Genomic DNA, 18236 nt, shown 5'->3' with positions numbered 1-18236 from the left:
TCCAGTACTTTGACCACCTAATGCGAAGAAGTGACTCATTTGAAAAGACTCTGATGCTGGGAAAGATTAAAGACAGGAGGAGAAAGGGATGACAGAGGATGAGATGGTTGAATGGCATCAGCAGCTCAATGGACATGAATTTGAGTAAACTCCGGGAGTTGGTGATGGACAGGGAGGCCTGGCGTGCTGCAGTGTATGGGATCATCAAGAGTCGGACATGACCGAGCGACTGAACTGTACCTTCTCTATTTTGAAAAGACTTTATCAACTTTTAACACTCCATGGTGTCCAATTTCTACTTATTAAATATTTTATTATTATTATTTTATAGAAAATAAAGGTTTAGGGTATAGTCATATATTCCATACTTTCATTGAATTTTAGTTTAGCCACGTGAAAAATAAGATATATGAAAACTAGACAATATTTTGTAAAGCATTAAAATATATGGAAAAAAATCCCACTAAAATCCATATCTGCCTTTTCTGTTTAATTTTATTGCAACATTTTATCTGAGATTTCTATCAGTTAAGAAAATTCATCAAATAAGGATCTTTTGCTAATTGAGTAACAATATTGTGAAACTTTCAATGCACAGCAGATGGCATATTTTAACATAAGTCATAAGTGGACTATTCTTGACTCAGAATATTTTTGCAATAACTGACATAATCCCTTTCCCCTAAAAGATATGACATGAACATCCCCCCCAGCCCACACATACAAAATCAGACCAGAAAATGTTTACCAACCTAATCTAAATTATATTAGGTTGTATAAAGTAAATATCAGTGTCCATCAGTAAACTAAAATCTCTTTTCCATTTTCATTTTAATAACTACATTTATAAATTTAAATGTAAAACTCAAAGTGAATATTTCCTCTCTTTTCTAGTTGCATGTTCTAGTGTGTGAAATACAATAAACATTTTAAAATAGCCCCAATTACTAATTCAAATTAGTAATGCAATTAAATATAAAACCCCAAATTCTTAACCTTCAGTGTGAGTTGCACAATTTGTATAAACACTTTAAGTCTCTGGATGATACTGATAAGCCTTCAAAATGAGACTGGACTATAAAATATTAATAATTATATGACTGGGGCATTATCATGTGAAAACATATAAAGGATATACAAATATTAATGACAAGATATTGCCGATGCCGTCAAGGAGTTTAAACTGAGTGGAGGTAGGGTGCACAGTGAAAACAAAGCAGGAGGTGTCCAGCAACTTTCTAACAGAAATACTGCAGGCCAGGGGAGAGTGCCAAAACACATCAAACTGATGCAGGGACAAACCTAAAACCAAGAACACTCTTCTCAGCAAAGCTGTCATTCAGATTTGAAGAAGAAATAAGAGGATTACAAACAATCAAAAGTTAAAAGAATTCAGCAGCACTGACTTAACCACAGCATAAAAGGAATTTCCCTAAGGGGAAAAGTGAGGGGAGAAGAGGGTGAGATGTATGGGAAGAGTAATGGAAACTTATATTACCATATGTAAAATAGATAGCCCCTGGCTCAGGAACCTCAAACAGGGGCTCTGTGTCAACCTAGAGGGGTGGGATGGGAGGGAGATGGGAGGGAGGTTCAAAAGGGAGGGGATATATGTATACTTATGGCTGATTCATGTTGAGGTTTGACAGGAAACAGCAAAATTCTGTAAAGCAATTACCCTTCGGGAAAAAAATAAATTACTTGAAAACAACACAACAAGAAATAATAGAAAAGGTCAATGAAGCTAAGAGTTGGTTGTTTGAAAAGTTAAATAAAACTGATAAATCTTCAGCTAGCTTCATCACTTCACTTCATGGCAAATAGATGGGGGCAAAGTGGAAACAGTGACATTTTATTTCCTTGGGCTCCAAAATCACTGCAAATGGTGACTACAGCCACAAAATTAAAAGATGCTTGGGCTTTGGAAGAAAAGCTGTGTCAAACCTAGATAGCATATTAAAAGCAGAGACATCACTTTGCCAACAAAGGTCCATATAGTCAAAGCTATGGTTTTTCCAATAGTCATGTATGGATGTGAACGTTGGACTATAAAGAGGGCTGAGTGCCGGAGAATTGTTTTCAAACTGTGGTTCTGGAGAAGACTCTTAAGAGTCCCTTGGACAGCAAGGATATCAAACCAATCAATCCTAAAGGAAATAAACTCTGAATATTCTTTGGAAAGACTGATGCTGAAGCTCTAGTACTTTGGCCACCTGATGGGAAGAGCTGACTCATTTGAAGAAACCATGATCCTGGGAAAACTGAGGGCAGGAAGTGAAGGTGGTGACAGAGAATAAGATGGTTGGATGGCATCACTGACTCAGTGGGCATTAGTTTCAGCAAACTCCAGGAGACAGTGAAGGACAGGGAAGCCTGGAGTGCTGCAGTCCATGGGGTGGCAAACAGTCGGACCCAACTCAGCAACTGGACAATGAATAACAAGATTCGTGAAGAGAAACATAATGATGTTTCCAAATCAATAAAATCAGAAATAAAAAAGGAAAAGTTACCATACATACCACAGAAATACAAACAGTAAGAGATTACTATGAACAATTATATGTCCCCCAAAATGCACAACCTAAAAAAATGGATAAATTCTGAGAAACAGACAATCTCACAAGACTGAATCAGGAAGAAATAGAAAATATGTACAGATCAGTTACCAGTAATGACTATGAATCAGTAATAAAAATCAACATCTGAACAAAGAAAAGTCTAAGACAAGATGGCTTCGCAGGTGAAGTCTACCAAACATTCCAACAGTTAACACTTACCCTGCTTAAATTATTCCCAAAAATTGACAGGGAAGGAACACATCTGAAGTCATTCTGTGACCAGATAAAGATACCATGAGGAAAAAAAAAAACAAAAACTTGCTCTTCAGAGTGCATTTGTGCGTGCATGCTCAGTCGCTTCAGTCGTGTCCGACTCTGGGATCCTATGGATTGTAGCCTGCCACTGAACCCACATCTCCTGCGTCTCCTGCATTGTAGGCGGGTTCTTTACTCACTGAGCCACCTGGGAAGCCCGTTCTTCATAGTACTATAAAATGTTTCCCAATTACCTTAAATATAGTTTTATCTTAAAGTTATTAATACTTTTAAAAACAGCTTTCCCAAACAACACATGCAATTGAGATATTTGCAAATTCATGAGCCAAAAGAAAAATTTGTACTGGCTAAAATAAGACTTTTAATATAAGTTATACATGAAAGTGGTGTAACTTGGTGAATTGATATGGAAAGCACGTCTAGGGCTGTGTAGATTAAGGATGGTGCTTGTGCTTGGTAATAATGGAATGAAAGAAAGAAAGTGAAGTCGCTCAGTCATGTCCGACTCTTTGCACCCCTATAAACTGTAGCCAACCACACTCCTCCATCCATGGATTTTCCAGGCAAGAGTACTGGAGTGGGTTGCCAATACCTTCTCCAGAGCATCTTCCCAACTCAGGGATCGAACCTGTGTCTCCCGCATAGTAGGCAGATGCTTTACCGTCTGAGCCACCCGGGGAAGTTCTAATGGAATAGAATGGCAAAAAAACTCCTGTATTAAAACACTGAGGAATTGCAAACCAAGGTGATTCTATTCAGGACACTGACAAATGGTGACCAATTAAAGTATTATAATTTGTAAGAGTAAATAAATACATTATATTAAGAAGCCAGAAAAAATATTGTCCTCTCAGACTCCAGATATTATCACAACTTTCTCACTTGCTCTCTCACTTCACTGAGTATCCTATTATAATACCATCTCTCAAAGGAGCTGAGCTTTCCTGGACTATTCTACTTAAAATAACACAATATAGGTTTAGGATGAAATGGAATTTTAGAAAAGAGTGAGAAAAAATTAAAAATTAGAAATATTAACAATATATACAGTTGAAATGTTCTTATTGACACCAAAAATGAGTGAATACATATATTCTACTTGGATCATAACCATTAAAAAGATTAAATATTTTATAATGGGCTCTAGAATTAGATATATTAATCATCACTTGAGATGAGTATTTATGCCAGAAAAATTGGTAGAGCAATCTTTTTGAGGGAGAGATAGTATAATATAACTTGAAATAGTCAGTGGTGTTATAGCACTCTTTTTGGTTAGATCAATTGATAATTAGTTCTTCCAATTTTGCCTCCAATTTGAATGAAAAGAGTGAATTTGATTCATATTTATTCTGAATTAATGTGTACATTGAAGATAAATTCTAAAGTGATTAATTGACTTATAATACCCTTTGTAATATATAGTAACATGGTAAAGGAATTCAGACGATCATTCATGACAACTTGTATCATGGCATCACTCTAGCAAATATGAAGAATGAATAATTATATCTTGCAGTGGAAGAAATTGAAGTCCATAGAAATTTACAGTTTACTGAAGATCACTGATATTACCATAGATAGAAGTTGTAACAGAATAATAGCTTTTGTCTTAGTTCTATACACAAGTTATATGATCTTTCTTGCAATTAAGCATCTATAATTTCTGTCAATGAGATCATTGTCGTTTGTTTTCTGCATTAACCCCAGAGCAGATTCAAATATGTCCACTTATATAACTAAAATGAGGAGAGCATTTTGATAAAATATTTTATTAATAATAATAAGCATGGTTATAAAAATAACAACTTTATTAACTACAGAAAATTTATATACATGTCATAACCACAGTGTTCCCCTTTGGGTAAGCATCCAGCTATACCACTCAATAGGCAGCTTATCTATTTCCTATTTACATACAAGACAAACAGTAATAACATCCACAGTATTCCATTTTCAGTTTCCTAAAGACAGAAACTTTCTGTGCAAATGGAAGTGAACCTACTGAAAATCACACTGTCAATATTTATAGGGTCTAGAGAATTTTAACTTTTTTTATATTAGCAAATTCTTAGTTCAAAATTCAGTTGAATATTGAAAGATAAGTTCTTTAGGATTTTATTATGAAACAATTTATTCACATAAAGATTATATCTCATTCAAATTAACTTCATTTCTCAAATGAGTTTGTCTATAAATATGGGATATAATTGATTGAAAGTAGTTCTTTTTTGGACTTATGTCAATTTAAAATATTTTTAGTGTGAGTTTATTAAAATTCTTCACCGAATGATCCCTATATTACAAAGCCAGTATTTTTTTTTTTTTTAATGTTTAGAAAAAGCAAGAAAATTCCTGACAGCAATTTCTTATTTCTTGACAGTGTTTTTTTCAAGAGAATGTTGTGGCTATAACATTCACTTTCTATAGTACCATTGGTACCAACAAGAAATATTCACAGGAATAAGTGAAATATAATTTTGTTATCACATGTCATTATTGTTATTTTTCTTGCCCTACAGTGTCTCACATTTCCCATAGTTTGAAACACTTAGATAGCAAGCAAGAGCCTGTTAATACTAGAGATTCACTCAATATAAACCATTTTACTGAGGACCTGCCCACAGCAGATAGGTAACAGTCATTACACATTTTACAATAAAATTAAAGAAGTACACAAAAGGATTATCATTCCTTCTGCACGGCAGAGGCATTATGACAAATATTTTAATTTTACATTACTATTCCTGGTAGACATAAGAAAATGTCCACAATTATAACAGCACATAACCATTATTCAAACAGCCAAAATAACAATATCATTGAAAACTTCTAATTTAAAGATTCTTTTTTCCATGACTCAAATGAAATGGATTTTTCCATAAATTGGATTTTTTATTTTTTATTAAGAAAAAAGAATGCCCAGGAAATAGTATTTTTCACCAGAGAAAAATGACACGGTTATTCCCCATTGCACCACCTAAAATAACATGGGTCTTGTTCATCTTGCTTTTATATCTATTCCATCAATCTCCTATAAAAAGGAAACTCCCAAAGAAAAGACTGCTTTTTTACACATGTCTGATAGTTATTGGTGGTCTTGTTTTATCCTTTAATAAAATGGAAAACGCTGAGTTCAAAATGTCTATAAAGTTAGCTTCATTTTGTTATCTATGTCATCTCTATCCCTCAGTGGAAATTTAGAGGAAAAGACATAAAAGAAATATTTTTAAATGTGAGTATTTAAAAGAATTGCAATTTAGTAAGTGTTTTACAAATATCATTAATATGTGACAATAAAATTTTGTCATTTAGCAAGAAGAAACTGAAAAATACTTTAATATCTAGACAATTTACCTTGGAAATTTCTGTTTGATTATAATGGTATATTATGTAAGGGACAGAAAAATACAATCAGATACACTGATATGTACTAGCAACTTGTTGGATTTCTCTTCACTTTCGCTGTTTCTTGATACCAGCACATATATTATTACAAAAAATAAAGAAAATGGCACAATTTCAAAAATAATTTTGGATTTGCCGCCCATAATCTGAACTAAGTTCTTGAGTAAAATTAAAACCGTTTTATTCAAGACTGAACAGTGTCTTCTGGAATTTTTAGAGTGTCATTTGGATCCCTGGCCTTAATTGAGATCATCCAAAAGTTAGAGAAATGGACATACTAGATTCAAACTAATCAAATAATTATTTTTTAAAGAATTTTTATACAGGAATATTTTGTGAAACTTCAGAACATATAATAATTACTCTTTGTTATCTCATTTCTTGACAAATACATGATCTTTAGCTAATCATGACTAATATAGTAATAAATATGGTCTGGTTATTATCATACAGTATACAAAATCTGAAATTTCCCATGCATTAGGAAAGATCTATGTAAAATTAACTAAGATAAAACAAAGGTATTTTGATAAAATACCTCATTCAGCAGATTTAACTGTACTTTAAAAAATAATCGAATATAGAGTTTAGAGAAACTAGTTCCTTTCCTGTTACATTTTTTCCTTTACTGTAAAGTTTTATTAGACTAAAAGACCTCCAGATAGACAAAGTTATTTTTATTTCTTTCTTCATTATATATTTTAATGCATAATTTGGTGAAAGGCTATTTACAAATTTTAGAGACATGGGAATTTTCCTCTTAAATATTTGTTTTTAAGTTAAAGAAGATGAGAAAGAAGCCAATCACAGCAGCAAGTCTTAGACTTAACATCCTTAAATACATCTTAAGGACCAAAACACTTAAATTTCAATTAGTTATCTCTCACTTTTTTAACTACTTTAGGAAAAAAGATCTAAAAATGCCTTGCATAAATAAGTGTCCCTAAATTTGAAAGAAAGAATACTAATAAACAAATAGCCTATTCCCTTTAAGAATTAGGAACTATCTAAAATAACTTGGAAAATAAATATATGTAAGCACCTAGGTTAGGTGTTATTTAGCTTTGTGTGTCATGACCACACCTCAATTGCCAAGGAGTAGAGGTCATCTGCAGATTATATGGAGGAGGATCTAGTCACTTCTATCTTGCACTTTTCCTTAATATTCCTACTAGTCTTTAGAAAATTTTCCTATATTTTTCTTAAGGAAAAACTATAAAATACAATTTAGGAATCTTTAGGGATTACATTAGATACACCACCGTTTGAACTGTAGTGTATGCACATGTGTACCCATGTATTTGCATATAGGTATATGTTTTTGTAAAAAAGTATATGTACCAGTATTACAGGATACACGACGAGGAGGAATGACTGAACTATAATGTATAGCATATTAAAGGTAATATAATTTAATATAGAGTTACAGTTTAAGGACACAAGATGTAAATTGTTTTTGTGAGGTTGAAATAATGTTTAACTTATGGTTTATTTATTATTATGAAACTAACCTTGGAAAGCAGCTGAGAGAAATTAATTGATTTTTTCCATTATATCTTTAGCATCCAGCAATTATACCTTTGCATTTTTTAGTTCATTCAAGTATCTTCAGGAGATATGTTACTACACTTGCATGTACCTTAATTCATTTCAACATTTACAAAATAACACTGACAAAACGACAGCAAACGCCCATAAATATTAATGAGTATCTTAACAAACATGACACTCAAGTAGTTGTCTCAAGATTTTTAAGTTACATTTTAATTCCATGTACTCCAAAATCTTCATGTAAAAGAGACCTGTGTTATTGGAAGCTTCAGACAGTTATACCAGCTACGATTGTGGTGCCTTATACGTTAATATAATTTTGTGTATCCATTTTGCATAATATGCCACTCGGACAAAAATACCAGGACGATTTGGAATGGCACAGCCACGACCAGGAACAATGACACCAAGAACCATTCTCATTTTATGTTGTTCACAAACAAGTGGGCCACCATAATCTCCCTAGGAAGAAGACACGCAATAATAACAAGAAAGTATTATTTTAGAAATAAAAATTAACGAATCATTTACATTTCATATATCAATTTATATCTCAAATATATATATGTAAAAAAGAGAATAACTTCAACTAAAATATGAAGACATTCAATTGATGTACTAAACCATTGGTTGTCTTTCTATTAGACAACTGAAGACTGAGATAAGTACAAAGGTTCAAAGGTGTTCTATCATGTGTAGTAATCATTTAAGAATGATTTGTCTTTTCTAAAATAGTCACTCATGTTTTAAAGTGGTCTTTGCTTTTGTTCCATGCAGACTAATTAATACATAACCACTGATAGCTTTTTAAGAAAGTAAATTTTATATTCATTCTGGTTTTCTTCTGGTGTTCCGAGTATGTTCAATATAGAAAAAATGGAAAATATAGACAAATACAGTATCAAAAAAAACCTCACCTGTAATCATACAGTTTAAATGATTAAGCCACATTAACTTTTATCTAATTTCTTCCCTTCCCTCAACCCTGCCACCAAAATGATTTTAACAAGTTAAACAAAAACTTGTAGGTAGTAAAATAGTTCTATTTACTGTTTAGAAATTGCTTTTCTGGGCCTAAAGAAGGAATGTTCCTGAACTTACTGTTAGTATTAGTAGGTAACAGAGTTATATTTATATTCTTCTTAGTCTTTGTGGAAAGCTGTATGGTAACTCTTGTATAATCATATCTTCATAAGTGATAGATGAAAGATGAGTAGATTGATAAAAGGATTTGCATGTATATTTTTTTAAATATAGACCTTATGTTTATACACATTGTTATATGTCATCATTAAAATGTGCTACATCACTTTTTTGTGCCATGTAGCCTCCTGGGATTGCAGTGACTGACTTTTGGCATCTTTGTATCTAGAAGAATGCTTGGGACTATCTTCATTTTCTCCCAACAGTGATGAGATAAACTAAACTACTGCAGAATTTAATTCTGTAATCCAAGTGGAAACATTCTATGATAGATAAAATCAAGGTGGAGTGACATAGAAGATAAACTACTAAGGAAAATAGTTTATTCAAAGAGACTTGATGCCGATGTCCAGAAGGGACTTGTGGACACAGCAGGGGAAAGAGAGGATGGGACAAACTGAAAGAGCAGAGTTGACATACACACACTGCATGTGTAAGATAGATAGCTAGTGGGAAGCTGCTGTAGAACACAGGGAACTTAGCTTGGCGCTCTGTGATTACCTAGAGGAGTGGGATGGGGAGGGGTGGGTAGGGATATATGTATACTTATAGCAGATTCATGTTGTTGTACAGTAGAAACCACAGCATTGTAAGGCAATTATCCTTCAATTAAAAATAAATGAATAAATAACACACAAAAAAGTGCAATGAAATGAAAGTCTTCTGAATGCCAAAATTCATCATAAACAATGTTCAAATATAGCCACAGGTTGAAAGAACATTTGAAACTCCTACAAATCAATCTGAAAAGGACAAATGACTTAACAGATAAATTTGAAAATGAATGAAAAAGTAATTAGAAAGTATGATGAAAACAGGAACAGATGCTTAAATGTGTGAGCAATAAAATCTGATTAAACAAAAATGAGATAAATTTTGAACTGGCTTCCCTGGAGCTCAGACAGTAAGGAATCTGCCTGCAAAGCAGGAGTTCTGGATTCGATCCCTGGATCAGGAAGATGCCCTGGAGAGGAAATGGCTACCCACTCCAGTATTCGTGCCTGGAGAATTCCATAGACAGAGGGCTACAGTCCATGGGGTCATAAAGAGTCAGACATAACTGAGTGACTAACACTTTCACTTTTTCATTTGTACCAAAATACTGAAAATTGACGATACTGAGTCTTAGCAATGGGAAAAGGGGATTTCTTTTTCATATAGTGTTTCCAGAAGAATAATTGATATAAACCTTTGAGAGCAATTTGACCGAATGTGTAAATTATCTAAATTTGTTTTAATGTTGTCATTCCATGTTAAGAAGCTATCCTAAAGAACTTATGATTCAGACACATGCAAAAAGATTTCTCTATAGGAATATCAGTTATGCTGTGTGCTTAGTCTCTTAGCCATGTCCAACTCTTTGCAACCCCAAGGAGTGTAGCCCACCAGGCTCCTCTGTCCATGGGGACTCTCCAGGCAAGAATACTGGAGTGGGTTGCCATGCCCTCCTCCAGGGGATCTTCCCAATGCAGGGATCGAACCCAGGTCTCCTTAAACACAGGTGGATTCTTTACCATCTGAGCCAAGAGGGATAGCTCTGCTAATAGTAGCAAACGATTAGAAACTAAACTAAGTATTCAATAAAGAGTAGCGGTTAATTTTTTAATTAAAAATAAAAGGAGATATACACATACATATAACTGGTTGACACTGCTGTACAGCAGAGATTAACACAACATTATAAAGCAACTATATTCCAGTGATTTTTTAAAAAAAGACTTAATTAAACTCTGCCACATGAATTTATCTGGTTTTTAAATTAATGCACCAGTGTTCACTGATACAAACTGTTCAAGTTAATTACATTTTTAGAGACTTTCACTATATGTGATGCTATTGCTATCCTACAAATGTTTAAGAGATATCTTTTTCAAGTGTTTAGATTTCAGTGGTTTGGTGATTAAATTATCATTTCAAATAACAATGATGTAAAAAAATTAAGCATTTTTAAGAAGTGGCTGAATCAATTTGAAGTAAATAGATAAAAATTAGCAAATATGTGATAATATGATAAATTTGTCAGTGCTAAAGTTAGGAATCTAAGAGTAAATAGATGATAAACCAGATCACAGGCTATCCAGAAGAGCAGTTGTCAAAGTAATATTGGCAGTAGGACTTGAATAAGTATAAACTTCCTAACTATCTCAAAGACTTGATTTAGCTCAACATTTTTGTATTTATAGAGCTCTTTGGGGAATAAATAAACAAATAGATAAAAAATATTCCTAGTAAATTTTCATTTGTTATAATAGGCTTAGTGATGTTAGATTTACTGGAACAAAAAACACCAAATTCCAAAGTGGTTATAAACACATAATCAGTTTCTAATCATATTATTTTCAAGCAATTTAAACTTTTTTTTTAACTTAAAAATGTTTTATTTTATTTTCAAATCTCAAAACAATATATACATAACATATGTACTTCAATACAAATTTATGCTCCATAAATAGGGCATTTTCCTAAAACTCAAAAGATATTTCACTATTACTGAACTTATTCCATATTTTACTACACATAGTATTTTATAATTCCAGAGTTCTCAGGGTTGGAGAACTTGTCTCTTGAATTGAAAATACATCTAAAATAGCAGTTTAACAGCTTGTTTATGTTAAATAGGGATAGGAACACTGCCAAGTAGAAAGAACAGTTGCCTAAGAAATGAAAATGTCCAAACTCTTAAAGTCACAAACTTTGACCTTCTGGTTTTTTAAAATAGAAGCGTACACGCACGCACACACGCACACACACACACACACACACACACACACACACACACACACACACTGACTTAACCAAAAACACATTTAAAGGTTTAAACGGACTTTTGGACTCTGAGGGAGAGGGAGAGGGTGGGATGATTTGGGAGAATGACATTCTAACATGTATACTATCATGTGAATTGAATCGCCAGTCTATGTCTGACGCAGGATGCAGCATGCTTGGGGCTGGTGCATGGGGATGACCCAGAAAGATGTTATGGGGAGGGAGGTGGGAGGGGGGTTCATGTTTGGGAATGCATGTAAGAATTAAAGCTTTTAAAATTTAAAAAATAAAAAACTAAAAAAAAAAAAAAAAAAAAAAACCAAGCATGGATCTCTGACTAAAATTAATAGAGTTAAGTTAGAATTTGGGAAGATCAGATAAATTTAGAAAAACATTTTAAAAAATGCAAGCTATGGTATCAAACTGCACGTTGGACACTTCTAATTTGAACAGCTTTCTCTTAGAGTTTTGGCTGTATTAATTTCTTGCTATTTGAGAGATGAATGGCATCTTACTTTGCTGCTAATGAAACATAGATTGTTCACTGTTTAGCTAAAAGAGATATACAAGAATAATAAAGGTTATATTTTCCAATTCCTCTCTCTTACAATAGGCAGATGTACAATGATTCTTATTTGAGAAAAATAGAAAAAAATTATTAACAGGAAAAAATATGCTATCTACCACGCTACTTATTTTTAAATCCCCTTTTTTTACCTCACATGGTCCTGATACAATATTTTCAGCTCCAGCACATATTTCAGACTCATTCAGAGTCACCTTCCCTTGATGATATTGGCTGCATTTCTCATTCCCCATTATATAGAGATGTGCTACTCGTAGTAGGCCATCGGAGTTGATCACTGGAATGGTGCAAAATATGTATGGTTAATGAGCATAGGGTAAAATGAAAAAATAAACAATTAGAAATATTTTTGTAAAATAAATATGATATTGCTTTATATTTTTAAAAATAGCTTACATCCAGTGTAGCCCCAGCCATAAACACTGCAAGTGGTTTTTTCAGGAATTGTGCACCCATAATTAGGTAAATCAATTGTACTAACAAAATCATCCAAAATAGCAGGCCTGAAAAAAGAAAATATAGTGGTAAGTACCTTTGATTGGATTCGGCACAAAATAAACATATTAAAATGTAGTGTGAAAGTTTAAATACTTCATTTAGAAAGAATAAACAATTTTGCTTCAAGTAGGTAGTAGAGAAATGAATATTTATTTGAAAATATTTAAGAGTAAATGATCATTGCTATTTTTACATCATTATTTTACCTGTTAAAAGTTACCATATAATTGCTCACTAAGCTTGGTTTTAGACCAGGATAACCATATTGTTGGCCCAGTTTCATTTATTCACATATGAACAATTTGAAATGCCACTCTCTTTGCCTCTGCATGCATATACACACATATATGACATGTGACATATGCTTTATGATATGTTTACATGAGAGAGAAAGAATAACCACAGAGTTGAAGAAAAGGTTTCAACCATTCAAGTGTATGTTAAAAATACGAAACTGTCTAAAGGAACTAACCTAGCAAGCTTCAGTAATACCAGATCTGATCCTTCAGGCCCATATACCAGTTGGGTAACATTTAGAACCTGTTTGCGTTTCTCGTCTCCTCTCCCATGGACATCATGAATTCCAAGCCAAGCTTCATAATCTTTCAAGTCTTTGTTTCTAAGTAAAAAATTAAAATATAACTTTAAATTATGCAATATTATTTATATGTATTGTTATATTAGCTTACAGGGGCAGATAAATAACCTAAATTTAAAGTTTAAAGTATAATAAAGAGCAACACATTTTTTTTTTTATTGGAAGATTCTGAATACTACAGGAACATATAAGCAAGAAGAGCCTTTAAATTGCTGAAATTCTAAATGGCTATTTTTTCAACTTGCTTATTCTTGCTAGAGAGTAAATCATTTATGAAAAATTCTCAGGTAAAGCATATTACAAGAATTATAATTTATTGCAAGTTTTCCTTTTTATCTCAAAGGTATATATGTTTGGCTTATGAGTCAGACACGACTGCGTGACTGAACTGAACTGAACTGAAGATTTATAGTAACAAAATCAGTATAATCTTGATGAGAATCAAGAAGTAAGCTAACAAATGCTATCTCCTTATCTTTTCCTTAGGCTAATTTACTCTGAAAATCATTCTCAGTATTATTCTGAGGCTGGCTCTACATAAGAAAGAAGTGAGGACTGAAAGAAGTTGCTAATTCAGAAAAAGAATTTCTATCTAGAAATATAGAGTTCAAGAAGGAGGTTAGGGTAAAAATTATTAACATAATTCTAGCAAAATTTTCTCCCAAATGAGAGTAGTGCTAATCGTGGAAAGAGGTAGACAGAAGTAGTATTCATAAATAAGTATTAAGTCAGTTTCATAAGCTAAATCTAAAATAAAAATAAATTAATTTGTTCACCCTATGCTGGTGAATGTCTGTTAAATGAATATACGTTCTAGGGGGAACCTAGGGGGAAGCCATACATATTTTTAAATGCTTAAAACAAATATTGGTTTCACTTTACCGAGAAGGGAAACACTGTCTTGCAGTAAGAATCCAACTTTCCTTTATCAATGATCCTCCGCAGATATGTTTATTTCTAAAAGAAAGAGGAAAGAAAAACAAGTAACATCTGTACAGAAAGAGTGCTTGCCAATTAATGCAAAACCTATGGCTCCATTTGTTAAGCATAAACACATTGAGAGGAAACTGTAGATATTAACCCAAATAGAATAAAATGAGTATTTTTTATCAGAAGGATGATACTTGATGATGTAGCATTAGAACTGGTTTTTCATAATGTGATTATAATTTTATATAATCAGCTTTAGTGATCCATTACCAAACACATGTTCACATGTGTGTAGTCTATCCTTATAAGAGAAAGTATGTGCTATAAATATAAGATATTTAGACCTAATTTAAATTCAGTGTTTGATTATGAAAATGACAAATTGGAGTTTTTATTTAAATTCTGAAAACCATCTTGTGGTAACCATATTTAATATTTATGTACTATTTGCTCCTTTCATTACCATTATTTAGTTCTGATATGTTAACTTAGGATATAACTGAGTAAATTTGTTTGTCCAGATTAATATCAACAATATAACATTTTACTTATCAAATTAAAACAGTTTTTCAAGATATATCATCTAGGAAATTATAATATATTTGTAAAGAATAATAAATACTAGAATATTTATTTGATGATATCCAAAATCTGTAAATGTGTTCTTTTTTGGCAAACACATGGGAAAAAGTGCAACTACTCACAATTTACATTTCCAAAGAGTACAGATGTTCAGTGCTTGAGAGAGTAATAGAATAATATTCCCAGACTAAGACATTTATTTACGGCCTATACCACACAGGAGGATAAGAATATATAGAGAGTTTTAGTTTCTATTCCTCTGTATGAGTTTTGGAAGAATAGATAAACAGCTGTTGTTACTAAGAACTTAGATTTAAAAGGAAAAGAGTACTTTTAAAAAAATGTTTATACTACACTGATCTGGTGAAAAACAGTTTCACCTACTTCTCCAAAGATGGCGACTTCAAAAGGAAGTCTCCTATGAGTAAGAATAAATTCAAAAGTATTTAATGAGATTTGCAGAGATCCTCTAATTAGCTCAAAGATGTCGATTATTGGGAATTTTTCTACAGTAAAGAAAATACCACCCTCAAATTTTACAGCCTTCATTATGTCTTCACATTGCATGATTAACTTTAATATTCTGGTGAGTTTCATAATTCTATTTTAGTTACTACCCTACAATTATCAGCATAAAGCTTTATAAAAATTGATGAGTTACTCCTTGAAAGAAAGACACACTAAGGGAACTCTAGGTCATTTTCTACTTGGTGTCTAAAGAATATAACCCTCATGCTTATTAAGAACTGACTTATTCACTGAAAGAAAAATAGCCAGTTTCAAGTTGTCTCTATTCTACTTTAATGTCACTGTGATTTACTTATAGTAAAAATGAATTTTATTCCTAAATTCTAGGAGGCTAGAGTTAAAGAAACAGGGAAGGTTTAGGGGAAAAAAAAAAAAAGGAGATATTCCAGTTTGTATTTAAAGAATAAAAATTTTGTAGGCAAAAAATATGGAGGAAGAAAGCGCCAACAAACAGCACAAAGGCCAGAGGGAGAAATATGGAGTGTCTTGAAAACAAGGCAAAAACAAGGCAAAAACAAGGCAAAATGCGGCTAGAATTCGGGTGCACTTTGGGGTATGTTGCATGATGACATTCCAAAGAGATAGATATAGAAAGAATAAATTTTAACATTCTGATAACCATATGGTATAATATGTGTTGTATATAGAAAGTTCTAAGGTCAGGTTTTAAAACTAGCTCCTATTTTCAGTATTTACTTCTTAAATAACCTTAATTTTGTATAATAATATATTTTGAAAGCCTATTTTACATAGAACATGGCATTGATTTTTACACTAAGCAATAGACATGTCTTATCATATCAAATATTATAATCTCAAGACTGTTCAACTATCAGTATAATTTATATTTTTCTTAATGAAAGAATACTCCAGTATTTTAAATTATTGCCATCTTTAATTAGAATGACAATGAAAAAGTCAGAAATTAAAATCAAATATAAATGTTTTACTATGATTGTGCATAAACATGTTAGAAAATAATCTCATAATATCCTTAATTGGAAAATTAACATGAGTGTTACAACTACCATGGTTATATCAAGGTATAAGCAGGTTTCCTGTATAGTTGTCTTTTGCTTAACAAGAACTAAAATGTCACATCAGGGACAATGCCAACACATATGGGACTTTTGTAAACATTTAAAACAGCACTATTTCTGGAGGCACAAACTGCAAAATCCAGGGATGTTTGGCAAGCAGAATGTGATTAGTCCTTCTTGTGTCCCCCTCGCATGGGTGCCTTGTGCAGCGCACAACCTCATGGCTGCATATGGCCATACTGCTGGGAATATAACTATTTGCAAATAATCCAAATATGTATGATTTGTGTCTATTAATAATTACCTGTATTTCAAACTAACCATCCATCCTACATTTGTTCGTGTTGGAATTCCATTTACAACTCGCAATTGTTTTGTTTTGGCGCAAGATATTACAGGATCTAAAAAGAGGACCAAACAACATTTTGACAAAACATTTTGAAACAACCTGTGCCTCTCAGCTCTCTTAAGCGTTGACGGTAACTACACAAATGTAACCACTGTAATTGTGTCAGAAGAACATTTTGGAAAAAATCAAAGGTAAATAGTGTGACTACAGTGCCAAATTGGACCCAAAATGTTTGCTCGCCTCATCTAAGTAGATAGATAACAAAGAAAAAGTAATCAACTCAAGGTCAGCAGAACTGACATCATAGTGACAATGACTTTGCTCTCTATGTACAAGTTCTTCAGGTCTAACAGCAATTGTATTTTCCTTACCAACCTCAACACAACAGAATGATGCTATTTACAGTGCCTTTTTTCCTAAATATCAATGGAAAGCCTCAGTGGGGGAAAATATATATATATTTGATTTATTACTTCTGAATTTGTATAGTAAGAATGTAGAACTGTTTTGCAACGTGTTAACCAAAGTGATCTTAATTGAAATTTTATCCAAATGACATACTTATGTTTAAGTCATTATATCCAAATGATATAACACAGACTCTTTGAAGTAAACTTTTTCCTGACCCTCGCCAGTGTTCTTTGCTTTATCCTATCCACTCTTGTCCATGGTCTAAAATAGATTTCCATTTGCTTCTTCAGCCTGGGACATAGCAGGTGGTCTCTCAAACCAAAACATTTGAGTAACTTCCTTCAGCCCAAGAAATGTGTGATACAAGCAGCTCCTAAACGCAGTTTAGATTTTCCTAAACTGAGGATTAACTAAACCTTTCACATTGTGTCATCTTTTGCCTCACAGAAAATGCAAAGAGCTTTAAAGATAGAGCAGGATAAAGACAGTGCATAACTTTCCAACCTTCTGGTTTCATTCTTTCCAACTTTAGCATCCTGATTTAATTTAAAGGATGGTGAAGGTCCGCTGGATATATTCTGTCCCAAGTTAAAAGCACTATACATACTTTTTCAAAGTTTAATATAACATTTTCTAACAGAGCAATGAGTTTTGATATTTAGCATGCAGTTGTCTTTGTAATACCTTTATAGATTCCCACAGGAAAAAGTGTTCAAATAAAGCATTTTATTTTTATGATGGAAGTTTATATAATGATATTTTTAGGAAGTAAATAATGACATCATTTATGACACATAGGTACTAAGATATAATCAATTCTTTTGAAGGATTACTTACGGTCTAAATTGACTATTGTAGGTGTGGTATCCCCCTCACCTGTAAAAGCAAATATATACATGTATACATAATTCATGCATACATATTTCTGTTATATAAAAATAAAATGTACTAT

At 32.5% G+C, this 18236-nt stretch overlaps 1 protein-coding gene across 2 annotated transcripts in view; it reads right to left on the bottom strand.

Moving 5' to 3' along the window:
• Positions 1–4590: 4590 nt before the first annotated feature.
• The window catches only part of HGF (hepatocyte growth factor), an 87582-nt gene continuing 73936 nt past the window's right edge, over positions 4591–18236 (bottom strand). For both annotated transcript variants that reach the window (XM_004007806.5, XM_027968556.3), the window contains exons 13-19: positions 18122–18160; positions 16829–16925; positions 14327–14401; positions 13319–13465; positions 12745–12851; positions 12480–12625; positions 4591–8255 (exon numbers count right to left, since the gene is read on the bottom strand). In XM_004007806.5, coding sequence (XP_004007855.3) covers positions 8079–8255; positions 12480–12625; positions 12745–12851; positions 13319–13465; positions 14327–14401; positions 16829–16925; positions 18122–18160 — 788 coding nt within the window. In that variant the 3' untranslated portion in view covers positions 4591–8078. The remainder of the gene's footprint in view (positions 8256–12479; positions 12626–12744; positions 12852–13318; positions 13466–14326; positions 14402–16828; positions 16926–18121; positions 18161–18236) is intronic.

This window comes from Ovis aries, chromosome 4 (genome assembly GCF_016772045.2).
Source record: "Ovis aries strain OAR_USU_Benz2616 breed Rambouillet chromosome 4, ARS-UI_Ramb_v3.0, whole genome shotgun sequence".
Lineage (NCBI taxonomy): Eukaryota > Metazoa > Chordata > Mammalia > Artiodactyla > Bovidae > Ovis > Ovis aries.
This window is presented reverse-complemented; position numbering and strand designations above follow the sequence as displayed.